The 25,691-nt window shown below is 68.0% G+C and overlaps 8 protein-coding genes across 8 annotated transcripts; 4 read left to right on the forward strand and 4 right to left on the reverse strand.

Annotated features, from left to right (window-relative positions):
* The first annotated feature begins 221 nt into the window (after positions 1-221).
* Positions 222-2,519, forward strand: FA09DRAFT_331037 (hypothetical protein). Its single transcript, XM_025742846.1, has 3 exons — positions 222-1,164; positions 1,236-1,589; positions 1,760-2,519. Exons 1-3 carry the CDS (start codon positions 451-453, stop codon positions 2,045-2,047), a joined length of 1,356 nt encoding a protein of 451 aa, XP_025597274.1. The 5' UTR covers positions 222-450; the 3' UTR covers positions 2,048-2,519.
* FA09DRAFT_331038 (hypothetical protein) lies at positions 1,840-5,871 on the reverse strand. The gene is made up of 6 exons (XM_025742847.1): positions 5,157-5,871; positions 4,945-5,063; positions 4,591-4,882; positions 4,415-4,515; positions 4,008-4,358; positions 1,840-3,951 (listed from the first exon to the last, which is right to left on the reverse strand). The coding sequence occupies exons 1-6, from the start codon at positions 5,473-5,475 to the stop codon at positions 2,152-2,154; spliced, it is 2,982 nt and encodes a 993-aa protein (XP_025597275.1). The 5' UTR covers positions 5,476-5,871; the 3' UTR covers positions 1,840-2,151.
* Positions 5,872-6,185: 314 nt separating this feature from the next.
* Positions 6,186-7,890, forward strand: FA09DRAFT_320551 (bola-like protein; the record flags this gene model as incomplete). Its single annotated transcript, XM_025740983.1, has 9 exons — positions 6,186-6,508; positions 6,600-6,632; positions 6,692-6,729; positions 6,794-6,890; positions 6,950-6,958; positions 7,105-7,415; positions 7,554-7,676; positions 7,735-7,778; positions 7,832-7,890. The coding sequence occupies exons 1-9, from the start codon at positions 6,446-6,448 to the stop codon at positions 7,888-7,890; spliced, it is 777 nt and encodes a 258-aa protein (XP_025597276.1). The 5' UTR covers positions 6,186-6,445.
* Positions 7,891-8,800: 910 nt separating this feature from the next.
* On the reverse strand, positions 8,801-9,965 carry FA09DRAFT_331040 (hypothetical protein). Its single transcript, XM_025742848.1, has one exon. It carries the CDS (start codon positions 9,852-9,854, stop codon positions 8,958-8,960), a length of 897 nt encoding a protein of 298 aa, XP_025597277.1. The 5' UTR covers positions 9,855-9,965; the 3' UTR covers positions 8,801-8,957.
* Positions 9,966-10,577: 612 nt separating this feature from the next.
* On the forward strand, positions 10,578-12,117 carry FA09DRAFT_331041 (hypothetical protein). Its single transcript, XM_025742849.1, has 6 exons — positions 10,578-10,907; positions 11,162-11,298; positions 11,351-11,701; positions 11,757-11,797; positions 11,852-11,874; positions 11,934-12,117. The coding sequence occupies exons 1-6, from the start codon at positions 10,777-10,779 to the stop codon at positions 12,031-12,033; spliced, it is 783 nt and encodes a 260-aa protein (XP_025597278.1). The 5' UTR covers positions 10,578-10,776; the 3' UTR covers positions 12,034-12,117.
* A 1,567-nt stretch (positions 12,118-13,684) lies between these two features.
* Positions 13,685-17,160, reverse strand: FA09DRAFT_75558 (hypothetical protein). Its single transcript, XM_025745819.1, has one exon. It carries the CDS (start codon positions 16,859-16,861, stop codon positions 13,886-13,888), a length of 2,976 nt encoding a protein of 991 aa, XP_025597279.1. The 5' UTR covers positions 16,862-17,160; the 3' UTR covers positions 13,685-13,885.
* Positions 17,161-18,043: 883 nt separating this feature from the next.
* On the forward strand, positions 18,044-20,194 carry FA09DRAFT_331048 (Thioesterase/thiol ester dehydrase-isomerase; the record flags this gene model as incomplete). Its single annotated transcript, XM_025742850.1, has 7 exons — positions 18,044-18,619; positions 18,701-18,832; positions 18,891-19,527; positions 19,585-19,627; positions 19,684-19,793; positions 19,852-20,039; positions 20,107-20,194. Exons 1-7 carry the CDS (start codon positions 18,271-18,273, stop codon positions 20,190-20,192), a joined length of 1,545 nt encoding a protein of 514 aa, XP_025597280.1. The 5' UTR covers positions 18,044-18,270.
* A 69-nt stretch (positions 20,195-20,263) lies between these two features.
* On the reverse strand, positions 20,264-23,437 carry FA09DRAFT_339915 (hypothetical protein; the record flags this gene model as incomplete). The annotated part of the gene is made up of 1 exon (XM_025744264.1): positions 20,264-23,437. One exon carries the CDS (start codon positions 23,435-23,437, stop codon positions 20,264-20,266), a length of 3,174 nt encoding a protein of 1,057 aa, XP_025597281.1.
* Positions 23,438-25,691: the final 2,254 nt, after the last annotated feature.

Here is a 25,691-nt window from a genome sequence, read left to right on the forward strand (position 1 = left end):
GGCGCTGCGGCGAGCGGGATGCGCCTCTCGCCCTCACCCCCACACCCCCTCTGCCACGCCCGTCCGCTGCCATGGCGCCGCCGCTGCCGCCCTCGATCTACTCGCCCTCGTCGGTGCAGAGCGCGTGCGACGCGCTTGGCCTGCCGCCGCCGCCCGCACACGTCGCCGCCGCACTGGCGGCCGACGTCGAGTACCGCATCCGCGACCTCGTGCAGGGCGCCGCCGCCTACATGCGCCACGCCAAGCGCAGCCAGCTCACCACTGCCGACGTGGACCGGGCGATGCGCGAGAAGAATGTCGAGGTGAGTGGCCGGCCTGCGGCGTGTGCGCGGCGCAGTCAAACGGAGCGCTCTAGAGCAGCGCAGGCGCCTTGCGCGTTGGAGCGCCGCAAGCTCCATGAGGCAGACATCGCGATGCTTGCATCCTCTAGGCTGTCGGCGCATCACTGGCATGCTCTCCGTCTCTTGTGTCTCACGCTGCTGCGCCACACAGCCCATCTACGGCTTCCTCTCGCCGTCGCGCGGCCACTCCTCCACTTCTGCGCTTGCCTCGCCCTCCTTCCGGCGCGTGCAGACGCCCAGCGGGCCCATGCACGTACTCAACGACGTTGAGATCGATCTCGAAACGCTACCGTCGCGCGTTGTGCCCGAGCGCGGCGCGGGGGTCGGGTGGGCCGCGCACTGGCTGGCCATCGAGGGCGTGCAGCCGGCCATCCCGCAGAACCCGGTGCGCCCCAGCGCCGGCATGCGCCCTGGCGCCTTCGCCGCGCCCGCACCTGCGCAATCGGCCGGCGCAGAGCAGGGCTCGGCCACAGGCAAGAGCGCCAGCGTCAAGCCGCTCATCAAGCATGTCCTGTCGCGCGAGCTGCAGCTCTACTTTGAGCGCATCGTCTCCAGTCTCCTCGCTGCGCCGCTGCCGCCGGCGCCCGACACGGCAGCGGCCTCGACCTCTGCAGACGCGCAGTCTGCGCCTACCAACTCGGCCCGCGAGGCGGCGCTTGCGGCACTGAGAGGCGACGCCGGCCTGGCGCAGCTGTTGCCTTACCTCGTGCAGTGGGTGGGCGAGCAGACGACGGCACACCTCACCGATGCGCAGGCACTGAGTGTTGTGCTGCGTGCGGCCGAGGCCCTGCTGCACAACTCGACGTTGGTCATCGAGCCATACGTGAGTACACCCACCGTTGGGCTAAGGCAGCACCGCGACGCGCACTGACCCCGGCCCCTTCCGTGCCGCAGCTGCATCAACTCCTTCCTTCGCTTCTCTCCGTTCTACTTTCCTCGACACTGCCGGCGTCTCCGCTTCTGCGCACGCACGCCGCCGCGCTGCTGCGGCACATTGTCGTGCAGCACTCCTCCTCCTATCCGTCACTGCGGCCGCGGCTGCTGCGCACGCTGCGTGCCGCGCTGCAGGCGCGCTCGACGCCAGCGGGACAGAGCGCTGCGACGAAGACGGGAGCCGTGCTTGGCGTTCGCGGCCTGGGCAAGGAGGCGATCAAGAAGGTGCTCGTGCAACAGGACACAATGGAGGCACTAGGCCAGTGGTGCAGCGAGAAGGAAGAGGAGGCTGGGGAGGTCCAACGAGTCGTTTTGGTGAGTCTGCAGTGCCTGAGTGGGGCCGTGCTCCGACCTCTGCAAGCGACGTTGCGCTGCCAGCGGCCAGGGCAGAGCGTCTCGCCGCAGAGCGCTGCCCTTGCGACCCCGCAGAGCCGCAAAGCCCAAAGAAGCAAGGTCGCCTTCCTGACTCTCCCCCTTCTCCACAGGAAGCGCTCTCCGACCTTGCACCCAGCTACTCCTCTCGCCGCAGACCCGCCAACGGCACCGCATCCTCTGCGCTATCGGCGCGTGTGGGCGACTTTTGGGCGGAGCAGTTGATGCGCGCGGATGCCGCGACCGCGCGGGAAGCGCTTCTTGCACTGCTGGCGGACGAGACAGAGGAGGCGCGCCACGTCGAGAGTACACACGAGCACCTCGAGACCGAAGGGCAACGCGGCGAGCGGCCACAGGAGCAGGAGGCGGATGGAGACGACACGGAGATGGCGCTACTATAGGAAGCCATGCTCATTGATGCAGTGAAGGCGAGTGATGCGTGATGAAGCGTAGCGTGAGGGCGAGGCTACGGACGGCGCCGAGACGGGTTGGAGGGCGCCGAGAGCTAGCCAAGGCGCAGCTCCGCGAGCTGCTGCTCGACGGATGCTTCTTGTCCCAGCTCCGGCGACGGCGCGGCGCTACGCTCGGCCTCGCGCCCTGTGAGCGCCGATCGCAGGCTCTTGGTGGCGCGGTTGACAGGCGGCGGCCGGCGCGGCGTGGCGAGCGGGGCGATGAGTGCGGGTGCAGCACTACTGCTGCCTGGTGGCGGCGGCGGAGCACGGCGCCGCGACGACGGATTCGGCGAGGCTGTGCCGGAGCCATACGATGGAGCGGGGCTGGCGCGACCATCGAACTCGTCGTCCGCAGACGGCAGCAGCGCATGCGCTACGGCAGCATCCGAAGGGCTCTGCAGCATTTCGCGCCGGCCGGCGCGCGTCGCTTCCTCGGCGCTTGCAGCGCGCAGCGCCACCAGAGCTGGGCTGCCAGGGCCTCCGCTACTTGGCAGACCAGAGACGCCGGCACTCCCGCTCCTCCCGCCGCTGCTGCTGCGCCGGGTGGCCACGAATCCAGCAGCAGGGATGGAGGAGACATCCCAAGCGGGCGGAGCGGGCGGGCGTCGCCTCTGCTGTGCGCCATTGGCTCCGCTGCCGTTGCCGCGTCCGGCGCGCAGAGCACTGGCCGTGGGCGTAATGTCCTCATCCTGAGCGCCTTCATCGACGTCAGAGGCCGCACGAACGTGAAGCTTGAGTGCGGGAGACGGCAGAATGTCTGACCGCGTTTGGCGTGGCGCGGAGCCATCGCTTGAACGGGAGCGCTGCATACTCATGCCGACATCTTCGCTACCCAGCCCTGCAGGCCAGAGCGAGGCGTATGCCTCTGTCGCCTCGTGGGCCAAAGGCGAGCCGAACCTGGGCAACGCGTCGAGTTGGTGCGCAAGAAAGACCGACTGGCCCGGCGATGAGGCGCCGAACGAGGCCGTCGTGCTGCTTGCACCACTGCTGTCTGCGCGCGACTTTGGTGGGCGTGGCGGTCCCGGGCCGCGCGAAGTGGAAGAAGGCACATCGATCATGTGGCTGTGCCAGGACGAATGCATGGACGAGGGCGCATCACCTGCATCGTCGACGCCCTCGGGACTCGCCGGACTGGCCGTGCGCGGCGGTGTGGGCGGCATAGAATGCGACGAAAAGACGCGCCGCGTGGTGCTGGCGCCAGCCTGACCGCGAGCCGACGCGGAAGAGCTGGCAGCTGCCTCGTCATCGCGAGATGCGTCCGGCGAGCGAAGATTCGAGAGAGAGTGGACGCGCTTGTCGCGTGTGCGGGGGACGTCCAGACGCAGGGAGCCTGAGCTCGCCTCTGGCTCTGCAGCCGCAGCAGCTTCCAGCTCGGGCGGTGCCTCCGCGATTGGCGACACGGCGGGCTCGACGAGCACGTCAAGAGCGCTGCTGCTGGCGATAGGCGGCACGTGCGGATCCTCCTGCGCACAGGCAATCTCCACGTCGCGCTTCCGGCTTGCGGAGTCTTCCGACGCAATCACCTCTTCGCCCCGCTCGATGCGCGTCTCGACCACAATCTCGTGCGTCGGACCGCCCATGATGGGCTGCACCGATGCGACAGCCATGTGCGGCGCGTCTGCGCCTGCCAACTGGGCGAGTGGAGATGTGGCCGAGGCATCGAGCTCGACGCACCACTCCGCCTTGAGGCAGCGCTCGACGAGGCGCCGGGTCGTAGCGCTGATGTCGCGCAGATGGGCGTGCGAAAGCAGCCCGAGCAAAAGACGCCGCACCTCGCTGCGCTTGTAGGGATGCGTGAGCAGCTGCGTGCTGGTCAGAAGGGGATGCAGCACACGAAGATACGTGTGGCGCAGCTGCGAGACGAGGTTCAGCGAGGCGCAATGCACAGGGCCGCCGCGCAGTAGCGCACCGATTCTGACTCGTCCGGCAAGTCCGAGAGCTCGCGCACAAAGATGTCGACGAGCACTTTGAGGTCGTTTGTGTAGAAGTAGTGCGCCGTCTCCTTGGTCGTGAAGAGGAGGTACAGCAGCTTGAGGACGAGCAGCTGCATGCACAGATCCTCGGCGTCGGAGCTCGATGCGCGGTTGAGCATGAAGATGAGATTCTCGCCAAATGTCTTGCTCTCGTTGAGGCGCGCCTGCAGCACTTGCATGACCAAATTCGTCGGCCGCATGCTTGTCGGCGACGTGCGCCCCGTGCTCAGAGGGGCGCCCGAGGCGGCGGCCAGCCCGGAAACCATGAACTGCTCGTTCAGCGCGACCTGTGCGTTGCTGCGTCAGCGTTTTGCACGCTCAGCGAAGAGAAAGAGTGGCGCACGATGAGCTTGATCAGCTGGTAGTTGAACGCCTCGTCTGCGTTGTGCCGAGTCTCTTCCACCAAGTCGAAGAGATGGTCGATGAACTTGACGTCACACGCACCTGCGTGGGCGCAGACAGCGCATCGCCGCTTCAGCTCAGATAGCGCAACATCAACGCTGTGCCAGGGCCACTCACGCATGTCTGCCACGTCTAGCCGCTGCACCCGGCACACCTCGTACGCCAGGCGTACAGCCTTTTCCCTCAGCGCAATCTGCATGCCGACGTCGCCGCTGGCAGCAGCACTGGCGCCGGCAGCCTCGAGCCGGCGCTGTGCCTGGCCGGCATAATGTGCAGCCCAGACCTGGTGCACCAGGCGAGGGAGCATGTGTGCGGCGCGCGACTGCAGTGCGCGAAAGACACGCGCATCGTGTGCGCCGTACTGCAGCAGAATCTCGTAGCTGAGCAGGAGCGTGGGCAGCGTCTTTGCCTGCGTGCGAGTCGCGCATCAGCAGAGTACGCAGGCAAGTCAGCGGCCGCCAGCAGACGCACATGTCGAGCGATGTCGACGAGCAAGTCGGCAGTGAAGGCGTGGTGCTGCACAAAGAGCGGCGAATCAAAGAAGCGCGCGACGAGCTGCTCCTGCTCCTGCGGCGTAGAGAGGTGGCGAGCTGAGACCGCAACAGGATGAGCCATGGGTTCAGGGGAGCAGCAATCGTACTGTCTGCCGGCTGCAGTGCCAGCGTTGCGCTCGCCCTACTCACCAAAGCCGCCATCGGCGAGCTTCAAGACGCGCGAGACACTGGCGCGCACCTGGTCCTGCCCGATGGCCTCTTCGGGGTCCGCCCGTTGAGCCCTCGACAAGGACTCTGCATCGCTGCCGTCGGCATTGGTTGTGCGGCGGCGCGGAGGGAGCGGATGCAGCAGCGCATGTACGGCGCCCCAGAAGGCCGCAGGCGCAGCCGGAGCTGCGCCAGAGCCGGAGCCCGAGCTGGAGGCCGAAGTGGACAAGCCGGACGACAGGGGTCCTTCAGCGGGCGCCAGAGCAACGAACGAGGCCGCTGAGCTGGAGCGCGCACTCATCGCCGCTCACGCGGCCAGCTGCAGGTCCTGGCACAGCACGAGTGCGCCGTAGTCGCTGCGGCGCGGGGCAGGCTCGGCTCGGCTCCGCCGGCGGCGGCGCGCTGCGAGCTGGGCCGCGAGAGGCGAGCAGTGCCGCTGATGGGAAAGAGGTGTGAAGCGGGCGGCGTATGAGCTGGGACGGCAGCGAGCGAGCGGCTCTCTGCGGCGCTTGGTGGAGGTGGGCGCGCCGGGGAGGATGCGGGGATCGTTAGGGGCGGGTGCGGCAAGCGAGGGCCGGAACGACGGGCGCAGAGCGGCGCAGGGTACTGGAGGCTGGAGTGCGGGTAGCGTGACGGAGAAGCGTGCGTACTGGGCTGGAGCGGGACGGCGACGAGGCTGGAGGCGAGAAGGAAGGTGGGCACAGCGATGCGAGGGCTGGGCGAGGCAGGCCACTCCAGGCCAGCAGGCCCAGCAGGCCGGCGCACGGCTCGCGGCGCGCCTCGAGCTCACGCGAGCTGCATCCTGCCTGGCGCTGCGCGCGTGCAGCCGTGCCTCTCTGTGCCTGTGCTGCCAAGCCTGGCCGCATGCAGCGGCGCCCTCAATACGCCTGCCACTCAATGCCTCGGCCGCGTTTGTATTGCCTGACCTGGGCCGGCAATACAGCCTCTGTGTTGCTTGCGCGCTTGCAGCTCCGCGCGCTGAGCTTGCGCACGGCCTTCCGCAGCCTGTCTCCCGACGACGACGACCCACCTGCCGCGCTGCCTTTTGCTATCCCGCTCGCGCACAGCCTGCCACCCCTCCACAGCGTGCTCGCTGGCTTCGCTCTACTCGCCTGCACCATCCTCCCTCGGCACTCGTCGAAGCTCCATCTCGCTGAAGCCGCCTCGCTCCACGCCTGGCGCTCTGTGTGGCGCTCTCGCGTGCTCTCGAGCCGCCTCTCCAGCACATCCCGTCCTTCTCTCGCTGCACCACTCTCTCAAACTGCCTCGCCATGGTCTCTCAGGCACAGCTCGAGCAGGCCATCCGTGCCAAGGTGGAGGGCGTCACGTCGCTGGTGCGTGTGGCCGGCCCGCTCGGGCCCCGAGCAGGTCCGCGGCCGCGTGCCGCTGCCATGGCGTCAAAGGCTGACCTGGACGACGATACAGGTCGTGTCTGACGTGTCCGGCGGCTGTGGCCAGGTACGTAGCGCTGGTCGGCGCGCACGGCGTGTGCTGACAGCGGCACGGTCGCTGCGCAGGCGTACGACGTGATCATCGTCTCGCCCATTTTTGAAGGGTGCGTCTGCTGTGCGCGTGTCACAAGCTCGCCATGCTCACCACGCCGTCTTCCTGCGCTTCAGCCTGCCCACCCTCAAGCGTCACCGTCTGGTGAACGAGCTCCTCAAGGAGCAGATCGCCGAGCTGCACGCCTTCTCGCAGAAGACCTTCACGCCCAAGGTGCGCCCGTCTGAGTGGCTCCCAGGGACAGCATGCTGACGACTCGGCCACGATCACAGCAATACGAGGTCAGTCTGTCCATCACGCATGCGTCGCTTCACCCTGTGCCGCGTTTGTGATGCTGGGCAGGCGAGGCGGCGCATGCCGCGAGCGTCCGGCTCAGCTACAGTCTTTCTTCGTAAAGACTCTGGACGGCTGGCTGACGTGACCCCAGGCGCAGGGAAGCAAGACGGCCCCGCTCGCTCCGGTGACGCCGCCAGTGTCCGCAGGCTCTCTCTCTGCCACCTCGCCCGCGCCACGCAGCCACCACCGCAGCACGTCGTCCGTCTCCGTGCCCGAGCTCACGCTCACCACCGACGGCGACACGCTGTCCGGCATGGCCGCGCAGTCGGCCGGCCGTCCGCTCACACCCGGCGCCCAGCCCGGCGGCACGACGAGCACACTGCAGGACGTCGGCGGCAGCCCTGACGGGCGCTCGAGCCACTCGCCGAGCATCTCCAACCTGCACTTCAACAAGATCAGCAGGTGCGTCTGGCCCGCTTCCCGCAAACGAACTGCGAATGCTGACGTGTGCCGGCCCCTCTCCCTCCTCTTGGCCTGACAGTGTCGGTGAGTGCCGCCTGCCTCGCTTCGCACAGCGTCACACAGGCTGAGTGCTCCTGCTGCAGAGTTCTGGGAGCACCTGCGTGCCTTCCTGGAGGGAGAGTTCATGGGCCCGGCTGTCGACGCCGGCTCGGCCAGCCCGAACACATCCGGCCGACCTCGCGGCGAGGCAGAGCTCGTCCGGTGCGTCGCGGCATCCTCGCGCTGCTTGCCCCAGCCCGCTGACACCGGCGTTGTACAGCGTCTTCGAGGAGATGCTCTCGTCGCAGCGTGGCTTCCTGTCAGGTCCGTCATCTGGCCGTGCGTCTCTCGCCCAGCCAGCACTGACCCCATCACAGCCAGCGACATCGCTCGCATCCGCGACGGGACGGGCATGACGGGCCAGGGCGGTGTCTGACGCGTTTGAATGCACTTGTTCCCCGCCTCGTCTGTGGTGCCGCGTGTGTCTCTCGCTGCGCCCCTCTGACGCTGCTGCGCGTACCGCATGCTGTTGCACACGTCGCACGATGACATTCGCATCAGGCGCGGCTGGGCAGCGTATGACACGATTCATGGCCGACGGCGGGAAGGCACTGTCGGTATGAGGCTTGCTGGGCCATGAGTACGCATCGACGGCTCCCCGGCACCGACCGAGCATGGCTTGCGGGGCGAGTCTGAAGCTCGCAAGTCCTAGCGAGCAGCCGCCAGTCGCACATGGCGTGCGATCTACAGACGCATGCCTAGCCTTCGAGCGTGCGATGCTTCTGGCGCCGACCGGTCGAGGCGCGGCACGCGCGGCAGGCGCAGAGCATGAAAACTGACCGTATTCGGCACGCAGAAAAGGCAGGCTTTGGCAGGCGCGCACCGCGCGTTGTAGACGCCCATTATCTGCCGATCGTGCGCGGTCCAACCAGCGCCTTGCCCCCTTCATCGTTCTGCATTCCGTCTCGAAGCGCATAGTGGAGGCGTCAACGACGCGGCAGAGTCGTCATGAATGCACTGAGGGCCGATTGTGGCCCTAGCTGCGCGGCCGCAGCATCTAGTCGGTATGCCTGGCGTACTACGCCCAGCGAATGACCTCTATGCGACGCTTCGGCCGTCACGCGATCAGATGGCTCCTTCGGATACTCTGTACACTCCTTCAGGAGTACTGCTGCAGCAGTGAAGACCGGCGCGACAGAGCAAGCATTGATGCCGAAGGCGCGAGCTGCAGCGCAGACTGTGCTGCCGCAGAGGCAGGGTATCGCGCAGCGCAGCTCGCCGGCATGAGTCGGCCCATCTCTCGCTCGCATGGCCGAGGCTCAAGCAGGGGCACACAGGTCTCGGAATGGCCATGTACGACTGGTATGATGATTAGGACAGGTCTATGTGATCCGGGGTACCAGGACTGCGGACAGCGTTGTCCCTCCGCCCGTGAGGGCGTACGAAGGCACCTGTCGCCGCGACGCGCGACCACGTTTGCTTGCGGCGACGCGAAGTGGCTGCTCAGGGCGACGGCGAAGAGCTTGGCCGCGCATCCGCACCTGCAGCGAGCACCAGGCTCAGACGGCCACCAGTCCCCTTGCGGCCGGCAGTCTTGCCTGCTGCCTCGCATGCGGCCGACGAGCGCCATGGGTCGACGTTCTCGTCGCCGAGGTCTTCCTCGCCTGTCGTGTCGTCAGGAGTGAGCGGTGCCGGCAGAGCAGCGGCCGCAGCGATGTCCTCCTCCGTGTCGGGGCGCACCTCCCAGTCGACGTCTGGGTGTGAGTGTCGTGGTTGCTGGACCTTGGCCTCGCTCGCAGCCAGCTTCAGGGCCTTCTCGCGCGTCGGGCGCTGCGGGCTGGGGCTCGTCTCCCTCGCGCGCGTCTCCCAAGTCGCGACCCGCTGCGCCTTGCGCGGCAAGGAGGCGAGTGACGGCGACGACTGGGCACGGCGAGCCGTGCGGCTGAGAGAGCCGTCATCTTGACGCCGCGCCCCGCCGGACCCGAGCAGTCCGTCTGGGCCTGACCGATGTCCGCTCGGGGATGAAGAGGACTGGCGCTGCGAGGACGCGCCTGGCTGCAGACCCGCTGCCGCTGTGTCGATATGAAGACGGTGCGGCGAGTAAGCAGCGTTCTCCGAGCGCGGCGACGACGACGATGCCGGGTGCGTCTCGAGCCGGGCAGAGCGCTGCTCGCGAGTCCGGCGGTGCGTCGCGCTGAGCAGCAGAGGCGAGGCCGCCGGCCGCTTGCTGGGCGAGCGTGGAGGGCTCAGCGTGCGCTGCACCGAGTGAGAGACGCCTGAGGAGGACGCCGAGGCTGACGGCCGCGGCGCTGCGGCTTCTGTGCCGTTGTGCGCATGCGAGGTGTTGGCCGCGTGCTCGAGCGAGATGGGCGCCAGCGGCTGGCGCAGGCGGCGCGACATGGCGGTGCCGGATGATGATGCAGTCGCTGCGGAAGCCAGCGATGGTGCCTGATGGCGGTGAGCTCCGCGGCGGCAGAAGGAGCGGGTATGATGGCACCGGGCGCGAGGAGGATGTGGTGCGGAGCGAAGCTGCGGCGCGCGCCGCCAGAGCAACACACCGCGACGCGCGACGCGTCCTCGCCGTGCAGCTCCGCCGTGGCCGCCAGAGGTGTGTGGAGGCGCCGGCGCCGCATGCGATGCATAGCATGACTTCGCACTCGCTCTAGCTGCCATCATCGCTAGCCGCGGGTGCAGTGCTCAGTGTCGTGCTACTGAGCAGCGAGTTCCGCTGCTCACGGTCTGCCGCTGAAACAGGCGCGAGTCTCGGCGCAGATCTGCCAGCGACCGTGTGGGGCGCGCCGCAGGTCAGCCTGAGTGGACGATCTGCTCCTTCTGCGCGCGTGTGCCGTTGCACGAGCGAGCGGGCGCCGTACGCAGCAGCTCAGCCTCGTTGGTTCTCACTAGGTGGCCGAGCACCGCAGAGAGCAAGGCGATCTGGGCAGCACGACAGGTGCAGCGACGGGCTGGCTAGAAGGCAGCGAGCAGGAGGACTGCCTCAGAGTAGCGCCGCGCGCGGCGCGGGATCTGGGCCCGTGCGCGCTGCGCCGCGGCGATGGTGTGCAGATGCGCTCTGCACCCCGCGCTGCCTGTCGCTCTTCCCGACTCCCACCTCCCGTCGATCAGCCGCACCCTCACCGCTCATAGCCCTCGTCGCTCATCACAGGCGGTCGCATCCTTCTGCTCACTCGCACTTCATCGCCTGCCTCGCCCACCTCGCGCCGCTGGGTTCACCGCGCCGCTCTTCGCGACCGACGCTCGCTCCATCAGGCCAGCGGCTCATTCCCGCCGGCTCAGCCTGCAGCACTCGCGTGTGCGCACAGTCATGGCATCGTCACCACGACACTCGCCGCCGCCCTCGGCGGCCGCACCCCGTCCGCGCGGCATCCTGAAGAACGCACCGCCAGGCGAGGGTCTGCCCTCGCAGCCTGAGCGCGTCGATGAGCATGGCAACAGGTGAGTGGCCGTCATGATGCGCCCCCTGCGTACAGCATGTGCGGGCTCTCGACATGCGTGCTGCGGCAGAGGAGATGGCGAGGCACTGTAACGCACGGCCTGTGCCAGCGCACAGTCCTGCGGTCCTCGCTCGGCACGACTCCGGCACTCCCGCACGCGCAGCCTTGCGTGAGCACGCTTCAAGCGTAGGCTTGTTGCGCAAGGACGACCTCACTGTCCATTGATGCTGCCTGCAGACGCTGACCACGCACCAGGCTTGCGTGGGACGAGACGAACCTCACGTTGCACGAGATCGAGCGCGAGAACACGGCTGCGCGCATGAAGATCGACGAGCCAAAGACGCCTTTCGTACGCGCTGGCAGCTTTGGTTCTGACGGCGACGAGGTCGGCGGTGAGTGGCGCGAACACCTGACTGCGACCCGACACTCTGACGCCCGAGACAGGCTTCGATCTCGACGGCGATGCCGGCAAGCAGGGCGACAGCTCTTCGTCCGTTCAGGACGCGCCGGCCGCGCGTCGCAGCAGCTTCGCTGAGCAGCTCGCTGCGAACACTGCCTCGAACGCGGCGCTCGGTCGCGCTGCCAGCAGCGGCAGCGATGCTCCGTCTGCACGCACTACGTCGCGGTCGCCCAGCTTCACGCTGCCGCCGGGCAGTAGGCGGAGCTCGAGTGCGAGCAACCGCGCCGAGGGACGCGGCGCCGTGCGCGACGAGATGGCCGCGCGCGACCGCATGGACGTCGACGGCGAGGAGGCCATGGACGACGATGACGACGACGAGGAGCTCGACCCCGAGGGTCAGTCGCCGCTGTGCCTCCCACGCTGCCGCAGGCTGACGTCGGCCCATGACAGAGCGAGCGCAGCGCCAGGCCTTTGCGCAGAAGCGCAACCAGGTGTGTGGCTCGGCTGCCTCTGCGCGCTCCAGACGTTGCTGACGCCTCTCACAGCACTATGGCAACGAAGCCGAGGCGTGAGTCATTCAGTCAGCACGCTGTCGGCTCTCGGCCAGTCTGACGCCTGTCCCGCCAGCATGAAGGTCGCAGCTGCGCTGGCAAGCCGTGACGAGGAGGACGAGGACAGCGACGATGACGATGACGACGTCGGCGCAGGGCCAAACGGGCAGGTCTGAGCGGCATGCAGGTGTCGCACGCGCATCTCGTCATAGCTCGTCATCAATGAACATTCACACGTCACGGAGCGGAGAGAGGAGGAGCGGAGAGAGGGACAGAGGCTGGTGTCGCAAGGGAAGCGCAGAGAGTGTGCAGCTGCAGAGGAGTGAGTCAGGAGGGCAACGTGGTAGCAGTGCCCGCGGCGCGGCACTCACAGCTACTCGTCGTCGTCGTCGCCGTCGCTGTCGGCGCTGAGATCAATGGAGAGCGTCACAGCGTTCTTCTTAGCCGCAGCCACTTCGGGCTTGATCTCGGGCTTGACGTCGTTGTTGCGCAGCTCGTTGCGCAGCGCAGCAATGCGAGCAGACGCTGCCATTGCGCGTTCAAGCAAGGCAGCTTCGTCGGCTTCCAGTTCTGCAAGCTGCGGGTGGACTGAGTCAGGTGGTGTGCCTTGCCGCAGCTCTGAGCTGTTCGCACCTCCTTTGCTGCGGCAGTTGCCTGCTGCGAGCTGCCATGCAGGCCCTTGTTGGCTGCACGTTTGTTGCTCTTGACCACCTCGGGGATGACCTCCGGGACAAATGCTGCCGCAAGGTAGCGGAAGCGGACTGTCAGCTCTGCCTCGCCTGTAGACACGCTTTTGTAGGAAGAAATGCGGATGGGGCTGCTTGGTTCTGCATTGCCGACGCTGCACAGAGTCAGCAAGGCGTTGTCTGACTGCATAGCAACGCAACGCACCCTGCAATGACACCATTGATGCCTGCCTTTGAGTTTGCAGCAGCAGCCGTCGGTGCGAGCGGAATGAACGGCGGCTGAGCTTTGCAGCTGGTGCGAGCCTCCTCGCTACGCAGCGTGATGGCAACCTTGATGAATGTCACCTCAATGCAGCCAGGCTTGGAGATCAGCTTGCCGTGGCCTGCAGCACCCTCGTCGTCTGTGCAGCGGTCAGCATTGCTGGTTGCGCAGGCACCAGTCACCACGCATCAACAATTGCCAGCTCGGCAAACTCAAAAGGCAGCCTCGTGACACCCTGCTCGTAGCCGCGGCACACGAAGGTTGAAGGGCCAGCAGGCTGAAGCATGTTGCACGCTGGCGTGCCATCGACGTTCATGAGCACCTGCCACGGGCCCGTGCCACATGTGTAGCTGATGGTGAAGGCCTGGCCAGGCTCGGCAACGATGTCTGCAGGCGTGGTCAATCAGCATGCGTGCAACAAGCCGCTTCTGACAGCCCCACTGCTGCACTCAGCACCTCACTCACCGACGTTCTGCACCGTGCCGGCTCCAACTTGCACGTCCTCACGCGCGTACTCAGTGACGGCCAGACCGGCCATCAGAACGCGCGCGTCGCAGCCGTGCGCAAGTGCAGGCATGATGGCGCAGAGGGGCGCGCTGCTGAGGGGCAGGAAGGCGCAGAGGGAGGCGAGCGCCGAAGGGCGCTTGACGGCGCGGCGGCAGCGGGACAGGGGGTGATGTGGTGGAGAAGCAGGCGCCGCATCCCGCTCCAGTCGCACCCTCGCAGTCCGGGTAGAGTGCTGATGCTGGCCTGCGATCAAAGCGTTCCTTCGCTCGATGTGGCAGGCAACGAGTCAGGCACAGCAGGGGGCCCGCGCGCGGCGCGCGCTGGCAGCAGCGCCGCCGCCCGCCGCGCGACGCGTGCACGCAGCGCGACCGCCGTTGAATAGCAACGCGCCGCCAGCGCCATGCCACCGCCGCCGCACGCCCCCTCCGTCCTGCCGCTGGTCCTCAGACCGCCTGCTGCTGAGCTCGCCCAGAGATATCACCGCCTGTCTTCGCGCAAGCTGGATGGTCAGCACAGCGCCGTTTGTCTCACTCTAGTGGATGCGAGCACTTGAACTGCATTGCTCGAGCTGCGCTAGAGTATGTTGGGCTGGGACGCGCACGGCGCTGCAGCTCCTGCGTCTGCGTCTGCGATGTCGTCGGCTTGGGGCGTGTGCACATCGAGAGGCGTACCAAGGCTGGCGCTGACTGCTTCGGCGGCTCGGGCGAGCAGGTTGAGTGCAGCGAGCTCGCACCGTGCAGCGTGGATCTGGCTGCGCAGAAGTGCCTGCGACGCGGACGCCGGTGGGCCGGTGGCGTCGGGCGCAGCGCCGAGCGCCTCGGGCGCGCTGAGAGGCACGGAGCCGCGTGCTGAGGAGGATCGCGAGAGCGGCAGAGCGAGGCGGAAGGGCGCCGGGCCGGCGGACGATGCGCGCCAGAAGGCTCCGCGTCGAGGCGTTGCCGCACCTGCCGGGCCTGGCGACGTGGGCTTGCTGTCGGCGTCGCAAGCAGGGGCGAGAACGGGCGACTTGTCCGGCGACGGTGCAGTAGACAACGGCGCGGAAGCGTCGTGCGCTCGTGCGGATGCGCCCTGGAACTGCCCGAGGCGAGAGCGGCGCAGCAGTGCCCAGCGCTTCTTTGCGACGGGCGAGCCGGACGGCTGAAGCTCTGAAGGACCGTCCTCGCCGTCGTCGGCCGCGGGTGCGAGGGCCTGGTCAGAGCCGTCGAGCGTCGGCAGCGACTGGGTCATGCTGTCGGGCAGCGCCTCGTGCTCGCTGACACTTGACCTGCGGCTGAGCGTCGACTTCGGACGGGCGGGCAGCTCGTCTGCGGGAGAAGGGTCGCTTGGCCGAAGAGCCGTGTCGTCGGACGGTGCTGCCCTGGCACTCTCGGCGCTCGCCTCCTCGTTCTCGAGCTCCTCGTTCAGGTTCTTAAGATTCGCATGCACCTCGCTCCAGGCCAGCTCGATCCCTTCCGACCATCCGCGCGCGCAGGCGAGAGCCCACGCATCCCCGCTGGCGAAGCCTGCAAGCGAGCGAGAGTAGTCGGGCCACGTCAGGCCGAAGAGCGCCGGAGGCGAGGGCACGCGCGCCCTCGGCGGTTCGGCATCGCCAGGCGAGGTGCCGACGACCTGGAAGATTGGACTCTGAGGCGCCCGAGCGTAGACGAGGTGCAGCAGCAGAAGCGGCGGGATTGCTCGCAGAGCGCGCGCGACATCCGAGCCGAGTGCCGACGAGCCAGCTGCCTCGCGGCTCTTGCCCTCTCGCAGCAGGCGCAGGCCCAGTAGCACGGCCTGCGGGTTCTTGTCGAGATGCGCCGCTACGACGGAGGTGTGTCGGATGGCCTGCAAGGCCTCTTCCAGCGCAGCGCGGGCCAGCTCGTCGGCGTCGGAGTCGTCCGTCTCCTCGGCCTCTGCATGCGGCGCGCCCTTGGGCCTGAAGCCCTCGGCGAAGCGTACCATCTGCTTCTCGAACAAGCCGAGCTCAAAGGCCTGGCACTGCGAGGCGCGCAAGTGAGCGCTGATGCTGGAGCTGTCGCCGGCTGTGCCGACTGCCGGCAGGGACGGCGATCGAGGCGTGGAGCTCGAGCCGTCGTGGTTGCCTTGGCGCGAAGCAGGCCGAGACTCTTCGCCTTTGCGCCGCGGCCGAGTCACGCCAGCGACGGCCTTCAGTGCGTTGCTTAGCTGGGCCGGCGTCGGACTGCGCGCCTTCTGTCGCACGTCGCAGTCGACGTCGACGTGCGCAGCGGCACTCGCGTCAACAAGCGCGAGAGGCAGAGGCATCGGCTTGGCCGTCAGGCGCAGCAGGCCCTTCCAGATGGTGTGGACTGCGATGCCAACGTACCAGCCCTCGCCGTCGATGCCGCAGCGACTCTCGAGTCGGGGCAGCAGCAGGCGCCGAGCACCCTCTGCACGGCCCTCAAACTCGCGGAACCAGGCCGGGACGGCAGCGTTCGTCTTTGTCGCCGCTGAAGCGGGCGTCGCGAGGCCGTCGGCGCACAGAAGCAGCGCGTCGGACGCCTCGAAGGGCACGGGTACGGCGCCGCCGAGAGAGAGCACGAGGCCGAGCTTGATCGCCACCAGAATTGGCTGCACAATGTGCAGAATCGAGCGGTCCATGCGCTGCCGCACAGAGGCCAAGATCTCGGCGACGAAGTGCGGCATGGGCTCTGAGCCGGCGTCGTCGCCCTCGACACACTTCTCCAAGGCGTCCTCGACGGTCCAAAGAATGGCTACGAGTCCGAGGTTGTACTCGAGCGCAGCAGGAGGCGAGGCGCCGTCCTTTGCCGCGAGCGGGACAAACGCGGCGGCACCGTCTCGCTGAGGAGCGATGAGCAAGGCATCCATGCGCTCGGCGAAGAGGCTGAGCGCCTTGACGGCGGCGCGTGACACTGCACGGAGCAGATAGTCGTCCAGATGCGCGGCATAGCGCAGCTCCGTCGTGACCGTCTCGGCCAGCTCGGTCGCACGGGCGGCAGAGGGCAGCGCATGGCCTTGATAGGTGACGGCGTGCAGTGCGGGTGCCTGCGGCACGGCGGGCAGAGCGGCGGCCGATGGAACGATGCGCGCAGCGACACTTCCATTTGTCAGCGTGCTAGAAGCCCCGTTCGAGCCGGTGGACGTCGCGATGCAGGGCTGAAAGGCACGGTTGACAAGCTCGCTGAGCCGCAGACTGAAGTGCGCCAGGTGACTGGGATCGGGAGTCGCGGGCGGGCCCATGAGGCCGTCGCGCGCCTTGGCAGAGGAGTCCGAGGTCGTCCTGGGCGTGCCGCCCTGCGCCGGCGGCGTCTTGCTGCCGTCGGCACTGCGCTTCGCGAATGCCGGCAGCGACACCGAGTCGCCAGCGCGGCCGAGCGTCATGCTGCTCAGTGCGTGCAGGCCCAGACCGCGGCCAAAGGAGCCCGTGCGCCGGGGAGCGGGCGGCTCGGCGTCCTCGCTCTGCAGCGGCGGATGCTCGTCGACGTGCGGCGCCTTTGCGGCTGCGCCTTCGCGCAGCGGCGATGGCAGCGGCGCCGGCTTCGTGCCGGGCGAGTCGCGCCTGGCCGGCAGGAGGACAGTGCTCTTCGGCGCCATGACGAACTGCGCTCAGCGGCGCTTGCTTGATCTGGCGCGGCGAGAGACTGGCGTCGAGATGGGGCGAGCAGCAACGGCGGGCGGCGGGACGGAGCTCGTCTTAAGGAGGCCGGTCGCTGCTGTCGAGGAAGAGAATCAGGAGGTCCACGTTGTGGCGGAGCGAGGCTGCCGACGATGCGGCAGCGCTGTGCAGCAGGGCGGTGAGGCGCAGAGCCGAGCGGGCGAGTGTGCTGACTGCACTCACGGAGGACAAGACAGGTGGGAGTAGGCACTACAATCCGGGTCGACCATAAGCTGCAGCGCACTCGGCGTCAGCGGCAGCACAGCAGGCCGGCGGGTGCGGCGCGCCTGCGCTCTCGGAGCGAGACGCACTTGGCTGAGGTGTGGCTGCGCGAGAGGGCAGGCCGGGGGTTGCGCGGGTGCGTAGGCGGAGCAGCGGCCAGCAGGAGGCACAGACGGGCGAGAGGTTGCAGCGGCGGAGAGCGGCGCTGCGAGGTAACGGCGGCGGGTGAGGCAGGGCAGGGGGCAGGGGTGATGGCGAGAGGAGAACGTGGGCGCGGCGTCGGCGCGTCTGCCGTGCTGCGCCCACAGCAGCAGCAGCAGCAGCCCGCCGCCCGCAAAAGTTTGCCGCGCGCCGTGAGGCGGGGGCGGTGCATGCCGCGCATGACGCGCCGCTGCTGCGCGGTGAGGCATGCGCCGCTCATCGCGGTATCGCGAGCGCCGCTGCAGCGGCCACACACGGCCGCATGCGAGCGACAACGAGAGCAGCCGCGACCCACGGCCCTGCCTTGTCCCTGCCCGCATCTCTGGCTAGCACGAGCTCGGACAGAGGTCACTCAGACACGTTGCTTAGCACAAACGTGCTTTGTCGAGGCTGTGGCCGACGACCGGCAGCGATAGCGCTGCGCCAGATGACTCGCGTCCGTTGCAGGGCAAGCGAGCGGGAGACAGAGAAGCGAGCACACAATAGCTACTGATACTCTGATGGAGCTGGAATGAGCTCAAATAGCAGAAGCAGGCGTCTCTGAGCATTATGAGCTCAACCGCCTTTCCCTTCGGCCTCGTTGGACTAGGCGAGAGTGCGATGCTGCTTTTGAGGAAGCGAGTCTGAGTCGGCGTGCTCTGACGCGCGGCCGCGGCGCACGGATGCCGCGCAAGGCGCTGCACGCTCCTCTGCCCACAACCACGATCGCATCTGCAAGCCCTGCCACACTTGGACTGCGCGCTCGGCCCGCTCACAAGGTAGAGCCTTTCCACGGCGGCTCGCGCGGTAGCACGAGCGACGCCGGCAGCCGCTGTCTGAACTCGTGTCTCTGCGAGCTGCGCGTCCTGCCCCAGCGCCAAGGAAGCGGCTCGCCCGCGACTCCGCTCGGCGCTCGCTGCGCAGCAGGCACTGCGGCCGGCCCAGCATGCCTGCCTTGACGGCCGAGCGTGCATACAGCGCTGCCATCCTGGCAGTCGCAACGGCGCTCTTCGTCCGTGCTGCCTGGACGCAGTTCGCTGCGCACCTGGCGAGCAGCAACGCCTCGCGCTCGCAAGCCCCTGCACCGGCGCCGGCGCCGAAGCCGAGCCACGCATCAGCCATCAATGTGCAGCATGCGGCCACTCTGGATATGTGCGACGTGCACCCAGCTCAGCCGAACCGCTTCTACGTGCGTGCCGGCGCGCTGCTGAAGCTCGTCGATGTTGTCGCCGGAGTCGCCGCACGCCGCCATGCCGCGCTCAGCTGCGTCACCGTCAGCGTCGATGCGGTCCTCCGTGCGTGTGTGCGGCCTCGGGCCACCGGCCGCGCACCGCTCACATCGGCCGTCCGCACCGCTCACATCGGCCGTCCCACAGTGCTGGCGCCGATTCCGCTCTCGTCGCTCATCCACTTGTCTGCGTCCGTCAACCGCGCCTGGGGCTCGAGCATGGAAGTCGGCGTCCGCGTCCTGTGCGAGATCGACGGATGCAAGACGTACGTCTCCCACGGTAAGCTGCATATGCTGTGCCAGCTCCCCTCTCAGCTCATCCACTCACCCTGGCGCAGCCTACCTGACCTTTGTGGCCTTGCCGCCGGTGACTGGCGGACCCCGGCCGAGCCTTGCGCCGCTCGAGCCTCGCACAACCCTCGAAGCGCGACGACACCTGCTGGCCGGTCGCCGGCGAGCGAAGCGCATGGAGGACTCAAGGCGTGGCGACACGCGAGATGGCGTCAGTCAGGCGATCAAGCGCCAACTGAGGGACGAGGTCGCAGCGCTTCAGGCGCCGGGCGAGGAGCCGCAGCTCGGAGAGCAGCTCACTGCGGGTGGAGAAGGGCAGGCTGAGCGCATCGAGCTCGAATGGGTTGTCAGAGCCTGGGCCGCGCACGATCCTGCTGTGCGCGTCACAGCATCCGACGTGTTCGTCTCTCTGCCCGGCGACGAGACGTTCCGCCACTCGCTCGCGGCGGTGACGACACTGGCCGCAGAGCTCGGCCTGGTGCGCCCCGCCGTGCCCTCAGTCACTGGGCCGCCAGGCTGGAGCATCACCCGGCCGCGTGCTCTGAGCGAAGCACGCCTCTCTGAGGCCGACGTAGAGAGCGAAAGTCACACGGAGCTGGGCGAGTGGGTCACCGAAGCGCGGCTGCTTGCGGCCGAGCTCCCGGGCAGCCAGACGCTCAGTCGATCGCTGCACCTGGTCTTCCCGTGAGTGTCCCAGTGCTACAGCCGCAGCGTCAATCGCTCACCATCCGTGCCTGCCAGCGAGCACACGAACTCGCAGCAACGGCTCTTCGGAGGACAGACCGTGAGTGCCATCACGCATCGCCGTCAGCGTCGCACTGAGCCTCGTTGCGCCCTCAGATGGCCTGGATGGAGGCCTGCGCGCTCAATGCAGCCCGCTGTCTGGGCCCTGCGTGGAGCACCGTGGCTGTCGACGGCCTCGAGTTTGCGCATCCGGTGCTGGTGGGCGAGTGAGTCTACGGGGCCTGGAGCGCGACGGATGCGCACGCTGAGCACCACGGACTGCAGAATCCTGATGCTACGCGCCATCGTCGTCCGCACCTTTGCCTCGTCCGTCGAGGTCTTTGTGCAGGCTCAAGCGGAAGACCACGCCGGCGCGCTGCGCTGGACGAACGACGCCCTGTTCACGCTGACGTGCGGCCCGACGAGCGACGCACACCGCAAGCTGCCGCGCATCATCCACGCGCCGGGCTCAGGTTCGTGCAAAGGCCCGTCGGCGAGCCCCAGTGCCATGCTCACACCTCTATCGCGCCCGCACGTCAGCACTGGAGGCGTTCGCAGCGCCTGCGCCACAGCGGCGCGCGGCGAGACTCGAGATGCGCGACATGCTGCGGCGCGTCTACAGCTGAGCATCCCGGGAGCAGCAATCTGAATGCGATCAATTCGAGCACGGCCGCTACAGGCTGCATCCGCTCGCTGCTCATTCCTCGAGGCGCGCGGCGCGCGCGGCCTCTGCTGCCCAGGCGGCACGCTTCTCGTTGTTCGCGTAACTCTGCTCGATGCGCTGCACTCGCAGGCCGTGCTCGGCGAGCTGGTCGGCAGCACGCGGGTACGTCTGCATGAGACGTCGATACCTGGTGCGCGGATCCTGCTCGACGACACTGCTCTCGTCGCTGCTGGCGCGCGTCGGCACGCTTCGGCGCATCTCGTCGAGGCCGCCGGCGAGGGCCTGCATGGTGTCGAAGTGGGGGTACCAGTACGACGGAGCGCGCTCCAGCAGAGATTCCGCCATCTCGGAGAGCTCGCCCGGCGGATCCGGATCTTCCTTGGGCTCGGCTGACTCCTCGTGCTGGGACGCGTCGTAGGAATCGACTGCGCCGTCATGTGCGCCGCGCCCTTGGTGGCGACGACTAGGTGGCCGACTCGGCGTCGCCACGCCCTCGGCCTGGCTGACCGCTGCGATGTCGGGACGTCCCAGACCCAAGAGCATCCCGTCTTGCCCGCCCGCGGAGTCCAGCTGCTGAGGTCGACGGGCCCTCGCCGGGTGCCGGTCGTGCGGACCTGCCTCGGCGAGCACGTCGTTGATCACGCGCATCGCCTCCTCGTAGCGCCCGGCGCGGACGAGCGCCACGCACAAGTGGTTCCAATTGTGCGGATCGAAGCCGAAGCCGTCGCGCTGGAGCTGCGCCCACAGCTGCACGACTTCGACGTGGCGCCCGCTGCGCGAGAGGACGTCGAGCATGATCGAGAGCGGCAGACACAGCAAATTGCGCCGCGCCGGCTCGCGATGATCGCTGCTGCTCGGGGGCTCGGCGCCCATCAGCTCGAAGCCAGTGACTGCACGAGTGGCCTTGGCTAGTCCCTTGCTGGGCGGACCAAAGACGACGCTGAGGTTCGCGCTCGTCATGTCCAGCGCCTGCTGGTAGATGTGCGCCCAGACGCGGTCGCAGCCGGCAAAGTCGCCGCCAGAGCGGTGCGCATCCAGCAGCATGGTCCAGAACGGGATCGAGACGGCCGTGCCGGCGTTGACGAGCAGCAGGATGATCCGCTGAGCTTCCTGCGCATCGCCTCGGCGAGCGGCAGCCGCGAGCAGCGGACCGTAGATTGGCTCGAGAGGCTGGCCCTCCTGGATGGACGGCCGCTGCCAGACCGGGCGCTGCGCCGCTGGAGTCTCGGCCTCGTCTGCGAGCCGATTCGCGAGCTCGGCGGCGACCAGCAGGCCGTCCTCGTCGTCGGCCCTGATGTACGTCTCGATCAGGATGCTCCACGTCACGGCGTTGGGCTCGATGCCGCGCTGCCGCATTTCCTCGTAGTACGAGCGCGCGGTGTCGACTTCGCCGCGGCGCAGGTAGGTGTGCATCATGATGGTGAAGTGATGCATCTCGGCGCCGCCCGGCTGCGAGTCGGGGTCGTGGGGCAGCACTCGCTCCAGCTCGGTGAAGATGTCCTCTGCCTGCTCAATGTCGCCGGCATCGGCTGCGCTTTGCAGCAGAAGCGAGTAGGTCCGTGCGTCGGGCTGGATGCCGGTGAGCCGCATCTCGTCAAACAGAGCCAAGACCGTCTGCAGCGGCGACGCTCGCAGCACGTGCGACTTGAGCAGCGCATTCGCAGCACCCGCCATCGGCCGGAGCTCCGGGCTGGGCTGCGACGCCAGCCAGTTGTACAGCTCGACGACCCGGTCCCACGCGGCAGACTCGACGAAGGCGTCGAGCAGAGCGCCGTATGCCACGCGGTCTGCACGCAGCCCGGCGGCGCGCATGGCACGCATCGCGCGGCTGGCGCTCTCGGCATCCTTGCGCACGCCGAAGAGCACAATCAGGGCAGTGTAGGAGGCCTTGTCCGGCACTGTCCCGGCAGCCGTCATGTCTTCGAAGAGCGAGATCGCAGACGTGACGTCTCCGCGCCTTGCATAGGCAGTCAGCAGGCCGTTGAAGGCGGGTCTGCTCGGCCTGATGCCCAGGGCCGCATGCCGCTCAAGCCACTCTTCGGCGCCGACAATGTCGCCTTTGCGGAGGGTCGCTCGCAGCAGGTCTCCCGCCACCTCCTGCGTGAGCGCGAGGAGTCCGGGCTTCGGAGGAAGACCGGGCTGTGGGTCCAAGTCGTAGCGTGTTGCCGCCACACGCTGGCACTCTGCGACGTCGCCGCTCCGCACGGCGCAGAGCATGCGGACGTGAAAGGCATAGGCGGCGAGATCTCTATCTTCGTGCGTAGCGAGGACGGCGAGAATGGCCGAGACCCTGCTCGACTGGGTGTGCCTTGCGTAGTGCGTGCCGAGAGCGCGCAATGTGCCCTGCTCTAGGCGCTCGAGAGCGCCCGAGGGTGCTCGTCGCTCAATCTCCCTGGTCATCTGCCAGGCGAGCGTGTCTTCCTTTGCAAAAGACATGCGCTGCAACATGCGCCTGCGTACGAGCTCGGGCAGCACTGCCTCTGCGCGCGGCCGGTCTGGGTCGACGAGGAGCTTGTCCGACGCGAGAAAGTAGAGATCCACCGCCGGCCCGTAGACTTTGCGCGCGCACAGGCCGAGCACGACGACGAGCAGAGTCGCATGGCCAAACAAGGCGCGCCACTGGGCGGTCTGTGCCTGCCAAGCGCGCTCTGTGGCGCCGACGGGATCGCGGAGCATCGCGATGAGATCGTTGAGAGGACGCACGGCCCACGCAAAGTCGTTGCCGGCCGCAAAGATCAGCGCGGAGGGATGCGCAAAGAGCCAGTCCAGCATGCGCACGGCCACTCTATTGTTGCGCTGCGACATTGCCTCGCCAGGCTGCCGCGTGGAGAAGACGTGGGCGTCGTAGAGCGCACCCACCGCCACGGCGAGGGGTTTCAGCTGCGGCACGGATGCGTTGAAGCCGGGCGGAGGCCGCGGGCCTATGCGTTGCAGGAGCGCGGCATTGTCGCGCAGAAGCCCCTCGACGCGCTCGTGGAGCTCATCGAAGTTGCCGTGCAGTGCGGCAGCGCGGGCGCGCAGGGACTCGAGACTCAGCCGGCTTCCGACGAGCTGGGTGCGCAGCAGCCTGCAGGAGCGAGACGAGGGCGACTGTCTCGCCCAGAGCCGGCACTCGAGTGCCCGGCGCTGCTCTCCAACGCGCCGCTCGTGCTGCTGCCGATCGAAGAACTCGTCGTCGGCGTCGGCACGCTTCAAGATGACGTCCATCCTGCGAGCTGCCTTCTGCCGGGCACGCTGAGCGGCCTGCCAGTCCCTGACCCCGAGCCATCTGCTCGCGATGCGCGCCCAGATGTACAGGCGCTCTGCGACGCGGTCGTGGAGCCCGGGATCGAGGAAGCCTGTGGCACTCGCTGCCCTCCAGTGCTCGTACAGCGCATTCGATGTTCCGAGAAACTTTTCGACGGGGAAACGCCGATGGTCCTGAGCGACGAGATGGTTGAGAGCCTGCGTGTGCCTCTGAAGCGCCTCTTCGAGTGCGCGTCGGAGCTTGGGCGCCGCCGACGACCGGCGCTGAAGATCGGCGCCAGCATGATTATTGCCTGCTCTTGCCACGAGCTGCACCTCTGACGAGCTGGGCTCACCGGGCGCCTGGGCCTGGGTGGGCAAAGGCGCGAGGGGCACTGCAGGCGATGCCCGTGCCGCGGCCGACGTGAAGATGGATCGGTGCTGCGCCGAAGGTCTGGTGCCGCTGCCGCGTCGCGACGAGCCTTGCGCGACTCGTGGTCCGTGGGCGATGGCAGGCTGCACTGAGCGAGGCAGCCCCGTGGCGAGCGTAGGACACAGAAAGAGCGGCCAGGCATCGCCGCCGCAGTCTGCCGCTGCGGCGCTGCCGGCTATCGGCCGAGCGGCAGACGCGGACTCAGCCAGCACATCACGCAGGTAGCGCCGCAGAAACGACCGAAGCAGCTGCCGCTGAGCTGGCAGACTTGTGGCCATGTCCCGCCAGCCGGCACGTCCCGTCGCCGAGGAGCGTCGCGTGCCCCGGTCACGCGAGCAGTCGCCGAGAAGGAAGCGGCACGATTAGACGAGACTGCCAGCAGGACGCGGTGAGCCTGGAGGATGCTCAGGCGCGAATGTGGCTAGCACAGGCACGATGCGACTCACGAGACGTGGTTGCTTGTGCACGAGGGCATAAAGAGCACCGACGCTGCGTGCCAGTCGAAGGTGCGCAGCGCCGCGGGCACGGTGGCGCACGAATCGGCCGGCGCTGCGGCGCGGGATCGATGCAGCAGCGGCAAGACTGCACGGCTGTGCAGATGCTCCTCTGCACGACAGCCGGCAGCGCCCGGCCGAGGGCAGTGCACGGACGCTTCGAGGCTGCTCGAGCTCGGCTCGGGCGCGCGCAGGAAGAAGCGGGCGGCAGGACCCGCAGCGGCGCGGCGCGGCCGAGCTGGGCGGCGAGAGAGGGAGAGGAAGCGCCGCGGACGCCAGGAGGCAGCGAGAGAAGGCGGAGCGGCAGACGCCGTGGCGTGGGGGGTGATGGGGCGGGAGCGAGGGGGCGAGCGTCGGGTCGTGAGGCGCCTCTTACCAATCTTCTCGCGCCGCGCAGCAAGAGCAGCAGCAACCGCGGATCTGCCGGCGCGGCGCCAGACCCTAAGCGGCGCACGTGACGCACCCTCGCCGCTGCCCCTTCCGCCGCCTCCACCTCGAGTCGCGCCCGCCTCGCCTCCGCCTGGAGGGAGGCCAGCTTGAGCTGCGACGGAGACCGGCAGAGCACAGCGAGAGGCAGGGCTGCAGCGATCGTGCTGCAGGGCCTTCACAAAGCTGCACCCCGCAGCGAGACGAGCTGGATGCCGGGCGTGCCTGGCGTGCGCTGATGCGCAGCACCGCGAATGCACCCACCAGTCTCGAAGACGCCTCTGCAGCGACGACCCTTGAGCGGCTGCAGCGAGAGAGTCACAGAGTCAGAGTCAGAGTCGGATGTCGGAGGGAACGCGTCAGAGCTCTTCCGTGCGGACCACCGCACCCGACGAGGCATCAGCACCAGGCAGGCGCTGCAAGAGCGCACACTGCGATGCTGTTCGCTGATCACGCTCGCGATGCAAGATCGCCGGAGGCTCGCGCACGAACAGGAAGACGCACGCCGCGTCCGCGAGCTCGCGCGCATGCTGTGCACCCGCGCTCGCGCCGCGCCAAGCTCTCATGTGTGCCCCTGTGCTGCGCCGTGCGGGCAGCGATCGAGGCGGACGAGTCTAAATGGATGGTACCTGGGGGTTCTCGAGCAAGACAGGAGCAACAGGAGACGGCGAGGGCGAGCCCCCCAGGTGCAGCGACGCTCGGCCACGCGAACAGCACTCGACTGGGGCGTGGACCGCAGCGGCTGCGGCGATGCTGCGGCTGCGGCCTTTAGCGCTTGGCCTTGGCGGCTCGCCGTGCCCTGCAACGCTCCTCTTCTACCAACCACCACGTGCTCCGCCGCGTCCTTCTCTTCAAGCCCGGATCCTCTTCAGCGCCGTTGCGG

This window comes from Tilletiopsis washingtonensis (assembly GCF_003144115.1).
Source record: "Tilletiopsis washingtonensis strain MCA 4186 unplaced genomic scaffold FA09scaffold_15, whole genome shotgun sequence".
NCBI classification, from domain to species: Eukaryota; Fungi; Basidiomycota; class Exobasidiomycetes; order Entylomatales; genus Tilletiopsis; species Tilletiopsis washingtonensis.

Coding starts and splice junctions, on each gene's coding strand:
- FA09DRAFT_331041 (XM_025742849.1), top strand. CDS start 10,777: ATGGCATCGTCACCACGACACTCGCCGCCGCCCTCGGCGGCCGCACCC. Junction 11,299..11,350: donor TGACGGCGACGAGGTCGGCG/GTGAGTGGCGCG, acceptor CGCCCGAGACAG/GCTTCGATCTCGACGGCGAT. Junction 11,702..11,756: donor CGAGGAGCTCGACCCCGAGG/GTCAGTCGCCGC, acceptor GGCCCATGACAG/AGCGAGCGCAGCGCCAGGCC.
- FA09DRAFT_331038 (XM_025742847.1), bottom strand. CDS start 5,475: ATGAGTGCGCGCTCCAGCTCAGCGGCCTCGTTCGTTGCTCTGGCGCCC. Junction 5,064..5,156: donor GCTCGCCGATGGCGGCTTTG/GTGAGTAGGGCG, acceptor TTGCGGTCTCAG/CTCGCCACCTCTCTACGCCG. Junction 3,952..4,007: donor TGCCGGACGAGTCAGAATCG/GTGCGCTACTGC, acceptor CTCGTCTCGCAG/CTGCGCCACACGTATCTTCG.
- FA09DRAFT_75558 (XM_025745819.1), bottom strand. CDS start 16,861: ATGGCGCCGAAGAGCACTGTCCTCCTGCCGGCCAGGCGCGACTCGCCC.
- FA09DRAFT_331040 (XM_025742848.1), bottom strand. CDS start 9,854: ATGTCGCGCCGCCTGCGCCAGCCGCTGGCGCCCATCTCGCTCGAGCAC.
- FA09DRAFT_331037 (XM_025742846.1), top strand. CDS start 451: ATGCTCTCCGTCTCTTGTGTCTCACGCTGCTGCGCCACACAGCCCATC. Junction 1,165..1,235: donor CGTTGGTCATCGAGCCATAC/GTGAGTACACCC, acceptor TCCGTGCCGCAG/CTGCATCAACTCCTTCCTTC. Junction 1,590..1,759: donor AGGTCCAACGAGTCGTTTTG/GTGAGTCTGCAG, acceptor CCTTCTCCACAG/GAAGCGCTCTCCGACCTTGC.